Genomic DNA, 10,543 nt, shown 5'->3' with positions numbered 1-10,543 from the left:
GTCCAATCGAGCTCAAATTTTCACAGGTTTGTTTTTTATGCATGTGTTGATATCCACCAAGTGAGAAGACTGGATTTTGACAATTACCAATAGTGTCCACTGTCTTTAAATAAAATGTCATCAAATTAACCTGTGATAAAATCAGTTCAAGTGGTAGCATTTTTGAGACACTGGCAAAAATATGTTGCGGTTTTGTTCACCTGTCAGCAGAAAGAATAAGTGCAATTTCAACCAATAATCTGAGAAACGTTACCTTCCGTAACGTTTCTCGAATTTCGATGAGCAATTCAGCCCAAACTGTTCACAGATTTGTTATTTTAAGCATGGTGAGTGTACTGCAGCCAATTTCACGAAACGCTAGGATAAATCTCGAGTTAGGATGAGTGAGTAACCCGTCCTATAGAATGGGTTTAATGTGTACTCACGTCTTCGGATACGGAACTGAACTCGTCCTTAGTCCTAAGATTAATCCTAAGTTGAGTTTGGTGAGATCGACGGCTGGTCTTAGACAATATTATTACGCGAAAGCGTTCAGTGCCTTTAACACAATGTCTTTTTTTTCAAGTAATGCATTTCGCCGCAAGTTAAAGACATTGAATAAGGTTCTTAAAGTCACCTGGAAATATATATATATTTTTTTCAAACATTAAGGGGATAGAGTGTTATGTTAATGAACTACAAAATAATTTTTTTAGTAATTGTTTGTAACAATTTATATGTTTTAAAAATAGATAAAGTTGTTTGGGGTGACTCCGCCTACCCCTTTTGTGACGTCAATCGAGGCAGACTTTGCTTAGATCGAACATCGAACACATGTATGTGCAAGTACATGCAAGTCCTAGTCGTGAGTTTGTACGTTTCGAAAAAAGGTTTATTGCATTTTATCGGCAATGTCGACCAGGTGTATTGCTGCTGGTGTATTGTTGCTGGAGGCAGCAAAAGATCTAAAAATGGGGTCAGTGTGCAGAGTGGTCCGGTCCGACGCCTTTTCCAGCGCTGTGCAGCAAACACTTCGAGCCGTCGTGCTTCAATATCGCGCCTCGATTGACGTCACGAACAGCACCCTCGCGGGTCGGGCCTACTTTAAAATTTGTTAATAAAATGGAAACTAAATTCGTAGAACCCAAGTTAACTGTTTATTCATATTCTACACATCAAAACACATATTTAAGTGACAAAAGCTTTATTTTGACAAAATACCATTTCCTGGTGACTTTAGTATTAGGCCAAGAAGGTTTCAAATCCCGGTTAGACTTACACGCGGTTCAGTTTAAATCTCGCCTCTGAATTGAAAATTGCTACTTCCGCCATTTTGGTTTCATGACTCTGATTTTGGTTGGGAATATTATTTTGATTATGTAAAATCATCATCACTTTGGGCCTTATTGAAAGTGGAGAAGTTTAGGTATTTGGAAGAGTTCTGGGAAGGGATGTACTTCACGTATCAAATTTAGCATAAAAAAATCAAATTTCCCCTTCACTTTCAAAAGCTGTGAGGCTTGTAAGTATTTCCGTGTGTTTTGACATAACATTAATTTTTGTACATGCTTTGCGAGTTTATTTTTGTCGCGGGGCCGGGTGCAAGGCACAGACATGTGTGTGGTACGAGGGAAATAACACAGCGCCCTCTTTTGTTTTTCATTACCACACAACGTGAAAACATTATGGTCTTGAAAGCAAGACTGCGCAATGAACTGCACTTTGCACGTACTCCACTTTTCTCACATTATAAATTGTACTTGATTTCCGAAATTGTTGTTATCTATTCATGTATATTCTATTTCTGGCAAAAACTATCAACGAATCTTTAACAGCATGGGTCGACTGTCGTCTTCTGGCCCTTATTTTAAAAATATAATTTCTCGTCATTTTTTATTTGCTTATTTATTTTACCAAACTGGCGACTTATAAGAAAGACTAGGTTCCAGACGGTTCCAGTCGTTACGCAATGATGACCTCTGGAGACGAATTGTGCTCAACCATAATTTTTTAGCTGGTGTTCGGCCGCATATGCTACATGCACAAGAACGAGGCAACGTGCTCATGCAGTATTCAATGGCAGTGAACTGGTATGATACAAATGAATCCGATTATGTATGGCATGCGCAAAGGGCTAAAAAGTATACTAATAGCTCGATGTGAAATGTATGTATTCTTTATTGCTGATAATGTGAACTACATTCTTTTTTTTTGTTTATCTAATGGTGATGATACTAGTCATTTACATATTCACTTTTTGATTATTTGCTACATCACAAACCATCACAAGCTACAAAATCCACTATATAAATAGTGGTCCCTTGGGTCTGTCACTGACGCTCATGGCAATGTACAAGCAAAATACAATAAATACAAAAGAAAGTACACTTTATTATTGACAAACTTAGGCAGCAGACTTAAGATACACTGAGGGTAATCAGTTCAATGAAACAAATTTAAAAAGTGAACAGATAAGTTTTGACCAATCATTGTTTGAAAGAATTAGCGGAGGAAGCTTGATGTTCACTGTTATTTATTCTGTCTTGCCAGCATAGTTATCTTGTCTGATTTCACTAGTTTTGAAGTTTACTGTTATATTTGTTTTGTTTTGTTTGTTTTGTTTTGCTTTGATCTGTTTACCGCTTAGTTGCCATTATACTCCACCCCATTGCGCATTGACCAATCACAACGCAACGAAGGTCCGACAAATAAGGTCCGACATGCAGGCGCGTATCTTTGCGCCGCGCGGCAGACTTGTGCAGAAAGGCATTGGATGGAGAGCCCCACGACGTCGTGTTCTTGCTTACACGTGCGTCGTGGGCGGACCCTACTGGATCGCTCTAATTGTGGCCAGCAATTAAATATGAATAATTGTGTAATTACATTTTAATTTCAATTGCTGTGCTATTGTATATATATATATATTTTTTTTGACCATGTTAATACCACTTTTAGTTTTAGCATTGGGCCAGAAAAACCTGGTGGTCTTGTGTTCTTCAACTGAGAATAATAACAGCAATATTTTTTGTGTAATTTCTTCTTTGAGGAAAAGTTTGACCATGAATCTCTGATAATTGTTAAAGGCAGTGTACACTATTGATAACTGTCAAAGACTAGCCTTCACAGTTGGTGTATCTCAACATAAGCATAAAATTATAAACCTGTGAAAATTTGAGCTCAAACGGTCATCGAACTTGCGAGATAATAATGAACTAAAAACACACTTGTCACACGAAGTTGTGTGCATTTAGATGGTTGATTTCGAGACCTCAAGTTCTAAATCTGAGGTCTCGAAATCAAATTCGTGGAAAATTACTTCTTTCTCGAAAACTATGGCACTTCAGAGGGAGCTGTTTCTCACAAGGTTTTATACCATCAACCTCTCCCCATTACTCGTCACCAAGAAAGGTTTTATGCTAATAATTATTTTGAGTAATTACCAATAATGTCCACTGCCTTTAGGCCTACAGTCTTGTGGTTTTCCCCCAAATCGACAATCTCCTTTCGAAATCTGTGTAGCAGTGACGTCATGCGCATATAATAAGGTCAATAGGTCAGTTATAAAAATCTCTACCTAAAAATTGCAGTGATTGTTCGCACTGTGAAAATGTGACACAGCACTTTGTTGCTCAGGCGGCGTTCCATATAAAGTTAGGAATGCATTATGGGGTGGGGCTCCTGATCGGACGGGTTGTACACATGCGCAGTTCAATTCATCAGAATCGTGGCACAGTCATCAGGAGGTTTGTTCGGCAAGAAGGAACACCGGCGAAAAGTTTCGAAGAAGTTTTGTCCTATTTTCAGGTAAAGATAACCTATTAGCTCTGACAAAATGAGTTGGGATTCGTACATCGATAACCTAATAGCACAATCTAAAGATGCTTCGGGGGAATGTCACGCCGACAGGGCAGTCATTATCGGTTTAGACGGCTCGAAATGGACGACTGACGCCCATGCAAGTTCCTTCAAAATTACCACAACCGAGGCGGCAAATATAGGCAGGGCGTTTAAATCCGGTGATTTTACGCCGTTCATGTCTTCGGGCGTGCACGCCGAGGGTGTAAAATACCAGTTTCTTCGGGAGGAGGACAAAAAACTCGTCCTGGCCAAGAAGAAGGGGTGCGGCGCCTTGACCGCTCAGAAGTCCAAGACAGCAGTGGTCATTGCTCATTGTCCGGAGGGGGGCCAGCAAGGAAACTGCAATAAGGGAGTAGGTGTGATTGCGGAATACCTCGAATCAATGGGTATGTAACACAAAGACAAATCACCCTCAATATTATTTTTTTGTAACCAGTAACTTTCCATGGTTTTACGCATCCTTTTAGTCTGCACACCACAACAAATGGAACTAGCCTAACATCAGTACGAACATTGTGATTTTGTTTTTTAAAATAATCCAATCAAGTCAAGTCAAACCACTTTTCTACGGCCACATTGCCCCACGACTCTGGACTATGTCAACATGTGAACACCACTATAGCTAACTTTAACGTATTAGTATGTAACTCAACTACAGCCGAGTTTCCCTCCACATCTTGGACTTGATTGGAAGTAAATTATTCCTGCCGTTGCACACTTACTGTTGCTGTGAATGGATTACAACGCAAATCCAATGACGTCGGAAGAACGCTTTCCCGAGTTCAACCTGCCCCCCAATCGCAAACACTGTCAAAGAACACTGTCTTCCAATGATGGTTACAAAACCCATTTTTTTGATGACCAATTTTCCTGCACTTCGGACATGAATTTTGAGTTGAAAGTAGCCAGTTCAATGTCCAACATCTCTGGGATTGTTGTACTCTATACAACTTCTGAACCGCTTCGAACCACAACTAGAACTTCCTCTTTTTGTAAGAGGGCAGTTGGTTCTTCACAGAGTAATTTGTACACTTCAAGATGCTCATCGTTATCGGTTGCTGAAGAGACGTCACGCAAGTAAATCACTCGAAATGTTGCATTTCAAGAAAAAACTTCAGTGTCTAGCGAAGCCAAGAATCAACAAAAACAGCCCCACCCCCCCTCATCGGACAGTAATGGTTCCGCAAACAACAAGGAATTTGAGGAACTCTGTGATCGTCGGTTAAATGGACAAACTATGTACATTCATCATTTCTGTGTCAATCTCTTCCTGTGTTTATGGTACACAAAATTCATTGACCGGTCAAGTTTTTGTGTACATGTACATGTCATAAAATCAAGAATCTTCACTGACAGTACGATCTACCAGCACCAGTTATCTCCATTTTGGTTTCAAGGGAATCTTTCGACTCGGTATGGAACATCCCAGCCAGCCCTGGGAGTCTCGAAGAAGATCCTCCATTTTGCCTGTAAATTCTTTTGGAACCAGGAAGTGTGGGTGCAGATGGATTCAAGCTGTGAAACGATACACCCAAGGCTGGGCCGCCATGCTGTTGCAATGCTCTGGTGCACAAGCCTAAAGATCACATTTCATTCTGAGCAGGCAGGCATGGTTCTCATCCCACACACAACGGGCCAAACCAGTTAGTCATCCACTAACATCAGCATGATGCATGGGACATTTTTGTGGTCTTTCTTTGTCCCATCGAGTCAACTCTAAACCATTAATACAAATGGGACCAAATCAAGTTTGCTGGCAATACATCTTTAAGGCTTAACGAACTCCTGCAGCATCGGGGCATTCAAAATCCTTGACTGTATTTTAGGGCTGGAATTTCATCTTTGTTTAGAGGTCAAGGCTATGTTAATTTTCAAAAAGGAATTTCCCATGGAAAATCTATTAAGTCTATGAAAAGTATTTGAAGGGGCACCAAAGCCAAGACCAGGGCAACGGAATGCCCTGGGGTTGGGCATGAAATTCCAGGCCTGTTATTTTTGGTCTTTCATTTTTTAAGACTAAACATTTTGAGAAGTCAAAATGCAGGGATAAGGTTTTGAATGCACCAGTAGTATTGCCATCTTTCCAATAATGTTAAGGGCATGCTTGAACTAAAGACAACCGATCATCCACAAGTACCAGTGAAGAACATTTTCCGATGTAGGATCCAGTGAACAATTAGGATAAAGACTGAATACTAGTTAAAGTCATGTTTGACCAGGGTCCAATTTCATAGACAAAAAGTAGCTAAGCACAGCAATCTTATGCTTACCAATTTAAGGTTACCAGCCAAAATACCATGTCACATGTAAAATTTGTGTCTGGTATCCTGCTCATTTCTGCTAAGCAGGAAATTGTTAAAAAAAATTGTTTGCATTAGCAGCTCTATGAATTTGGGCCCCCAAGTCTCTATTGTAGCAACATAAAGGCTGTGTCAGAATTGGCGACTACCGCTTGCGGCTGTTGCTATAGGCGTTGGTGTGGATATTTGTGCTTGAACACTTGTTCCCATGACAACCAAGTTGAGCCAATTCTAAGACAGCCTTACCTTTGCCATGAAGGTACTTTTGGTTTTCAAAGCACAGCTTGTAAGAATATAACAAAAACCATCAAAAACAGGTTTTAGCACGCTCTTAATTATTAAAAAAAGGAAACAGTTTTCATTTATCTCCAGGAGCAAGCTCTGGCTGCATGAAAATCAAATTGTATCCTAAGCTATGTGTATTTGAATAAAACTTAGCTGGTTATTATTGAGGCAAAGTTACGAATGTTCTTTTTAAAAAGGGGTTAAACTCTGTTAATTTGTGGCTATGTGTAGGCATGCAAAAACTTCTACACAAAGTAGGGATATTCAGCTTAAAAGTAGGGATATTCAGCTTATAAAAGTATCATTTTAAGTTTTTATACAGGATTGGTAAGGATAACAAAACACCATGGTAAAAAAGGTTTTCTGAAAAATTGCTGATTATGAAGTTCTTTTTTGAAATACCTACTGAAAAATGTGGTTGTTTTCTCCTGACTGGCAGAAAAAATGCAAGGTTTGTTTTTTCATGTGAACTGTTGATAGCATAAACCATGACTGAACACTGTCTGCGACTGATTTGTCAGCCGTACAAATCCTGTATTTATTTCCTTAAAAAAAAAGTGGTTCTGTGAAACACACTCGCCAACAAGGAAGTAAAAAACACTTGATTGCTGAATATCGTATGTTATGTTTGGTGTTCTACACACCTACCTGATTCCGAAAAGGAAACAGGTGGTGCCACACATGAGACTAAGATAATAGTGTGGACCATACATCCTGTATCCTGTCAGTAAATTGCTTAGCAAAAACGCTAAGCATTGGTTAACTTGAGACTGGGTTTGATTCTCAAAGAGCTAAGATAGATCTTGCGCGGAAAAAGGTGGTGTCGCAATACAAAGCACTATAGTGATACTTGGCCTAAGTGATACTATAGCTTCAAAACTGCTAAGCTGAAATGCTAAGCATTGGCTGTTAAGATGAGCCTGGGTTCGATTTCACAAAGAGCTAAGAAAAGTACAAAAGTGTGATGTCGCAATACAAAGCACTTATGTGATAGTAATTTGTAAAATCAAACCCTGACAAGACAACCAAAATTTGCTTAGCACAGACATTTTACTCTTAGCATGTAGGACTCTGAAAATTTCACCAACAGAATGATTGTTCTTGTTCTGATTTTTCTATCAACATTTTGAATAATGTCTTGACTAATGTTTGATTGGATTTTATTTTTAGATGCTAAATTCACTCTTCTTCAACCAGGCAAAAGTTGAAATTGTAAACTGCAAGTTATAAATGTAAACTGCAAGTTATATAAAAGAACTACACCCGATAATGAGAAAACTTGATATCTTCAATCTAGCAGAAATGTGATCCCTGTATAATTAAAAATAATATTAAATTAATAATAATAATCATGTGAAACTTTAAACAAAAAGCTTGTGTGTACTTCTACATGTATAAACGGATCATGATCTAGTTGAAATCAATTGATTTTTTTTGTCATTTCAAAAGTGTTATTAACAGAACTATTAACACTAGGCTTTAATAAAGATCGCATTATTAACTCAATCATTGATTGCACCTTTGTTCTCAATTAGTACTTCCCTGTTTCGCAATTGAATTGGATAATGAAGTCAAAGGTGTAATGAATACATCGGGCAAAAGTACTACGAAACATTTAGGGGAAAAAAATAATAATACCAGATTTGTTACATGGACTTTGAACAAGAAATGTAAGGATTGCTGGTCAAAGCAGATGCAATGTACATGTACATGTATGGTGTATAGTTATGCTGGCTAGTAGTAGGCTGGCTACCAAAATGATTTATGCAGCATAGTGACAAGTGACACTACGGAATGTCTGTGAAAGGCCTGTGGCAAATGTCACCTTGCCTCAGATTTTATTATGCTAAGCTAACTGGTTTAAATTTAGCATTGGTGGTCACTGATCATGTAAGCAAATGTTTTATGATTTCATATAATCTTGTGTTGACGTAAAAGATATATGGGAGTTGTTTGAGCTTTTCTCTGCAAATAAGCAATTGAACAATTTTGGCAGCTGCATTTATAATATAATGAAAAAGTTTATGTTAATTGTGAAGCCAATTGCCTGTGTAGGATGGACAGCTTATTAAACTTACACATGACATTTTGTGCTTGTTGGCTGAATGTAATTCGAAGACATTCAAATGAACCCAATTTTATATTTCAATTATGCAGGAATCAATATTGAAGTTTTGCATTTTTTTGTATTCCCAAGGGGGTCCAATTTCATAAATCTGCTTGCCTTGCCAATAAAAAAATATTTTAACCTTCAAAACTTTCCTCAGCAGATATCACATAGGATACAAATGAACAGAAAAAAAAACCACATTTTTTTTCCTGAATTTGTTTTCATGGTTGAATAATGTGCTTTAGCGATAACGATCTCGACGCAAAGAGAACGCATTCTCTTGGTTGAATTGCTCCACGCAGAATACGCACACTCATTCAACCTATAGAAATGCTTTCTCTTTGCGTCATGATCGATATCGTTTTTGTAATCCCTGCAGTGTGACTCGGCCTTTACAACCAACATAGGGTCCAGAGTAAATGTTAAACAATTAATATGCAATTCATGGGTTAAATACTGAATCATGTTTGCTCTATATGTTCTTCTATTGTACACGTACTACACGTACTGTATGTACTGTACGTGGGTTTTAAATGGGTGTTTATAGTATGTGCATAGAACTGCTGGAGGAAATTGTGTGCATTCATGCATATCAGTTGTGGTGATAGTACCTAACAACACATTTGAACAGAGAATGAATGCCCTTGGCTAGCAGTGCTAGCTGTCTGGCCAAACCTTGGCTGGCCGGCTGTCAGCAGTGCTGTCTGGCCAGTATGCTTGGCCAGTGGCCAGTGCCCTCCTTTGAAGGTTTTGAGCAAGTATTTTGAGCACAACACTACAACTACAAATAAGGAAAACTGAAGCAGCTGCCAATATTAACTAGTCTGATTGAATTTTAAATGTTTTGTGCTTGGAAGTTTTTTTTTTCTTCTGCTGATTCATTGTTTGCACAACCATACATGTTGATCGAAATGTTATTTTACAAAGAGCAGTGAGGCGAATCGTACCAAAACCAAATGAACTAGAGGCATGCAGGACATTTCCATTCAACTAGGAATGTATTTATATGTGGTTCACTGAACAAACCAAACCAGTCAAACAATCACGTTCTAAAATTCACCCTTTTTTTGAAGAATCATGGCGGAAATAGTTCCATATTGTGATCTGACTTGGGTTTAATGCTCAAATTGAAAATGATAATTTATTTAATAAGATTGAACATGTTGAAGTTATGATGGTTAGAAAAGTTACATAATTGGGAGTTGCTTGGTCCATTTATAATTTTGGTTACGTTTTCTTAGGGTTAACTTGTACTACTACTATTCACTACTAAATCTTGGTATTAAAAACCGCTTACTAGTCAACATGGTATTGATGTACGAGTAATTGGTACTCTGCCCACGTAAAGAACTAAATTTTAAAGGAAAAAGACTCTTCTAACCTTAAACCAAATAGTCAAGTATTCTTTGTAGTAAAGAATCCTTAATTTTAAGTAATGCTTAATGTAAACACATAATCATGACAGATTTTGTTTAATAATAAGTAAAGCTTTTTTTGGGTAGCAACAATGAATAATTGAAGGACTGGTACAAGTTTATATGGGGTAGAGCTTTAAAGAAGATTTTTGTGGGGGTTTTGTTTTCAGATGTAGCGGAAAGGGTTGAATAGGACTCATTCTGATTAAGCAGTAATTTTGAGATTTTTATTGCCGGTAGTTGATCTTGTTTGCTGTGTGGTTGGCCTAATTATTGGAAGGGTGGCACAATTTTTTCATGATTCTGTCAAGTTTTCATAATATTTCACACTTGGGCAGTGTTGAAGATATTCCCACAATAAATTTCCAGAAATGAGAACGATAAAGCAGACTAGAAAGTTGAAAAAGTCTGTCGCAGCGAAAAACAAAACTGCGCGGGAACTTTTCAACTTTTGTTCACTTTCAGAGTCTTGTTACTTTGGCAACCTTCCTCTAATTATGCATATACCTGAATACACTATGGGTAGCAAAAATTATTATGTACAATTTTGTTTTTCTTCCATTCTCAAATCCTTTGTAGTATCATTAAACAGATCC

The 10,543-nt window shown here is 37.9% G+C and overlaps 1 protein-coding gene across 1 annotated transcript; it reads left to right on the top strand.

Moving 5' to 3' along the window:
- Positions 1–3,680: 3,680 nt before the first annotated feature.
- Positions 3,681–6,005, top strand: LOC117301602 (profilin-like). The gene has a single exon (XM_033785626.1). It carries the CDS (start codon positions 3,812–3,814, stop codon positions 4,229–4,231), a length of 420 nt encoding a protein of 139 aa, XP_033641517.1. The 5' UTR covers positions 3,681–3,811; the 3' UTR covers positions 4,232–6,005.
- The last annotated feature ends 4,538 nt before the right edge of the window (positions 6,006–10,543 follow it).

Source organism: Asterias rubens, chromosome 17 (genome assembly GCF_902459465.1).
Source record: "Asterias rubens chromosome 17, eAstRub1.3, whole genome shotgun sequence".
Taxonomy (NCBI): domain Eukaryota; kingdom Metazoa; phylum Echinodermata; class Asteroidea; order Forcipulatida; family Asteriidae; genus Asterias; species Asterias rubens.
This window is presented reverse-complemented; position numbering and strand designations above follow the sequence as displayed.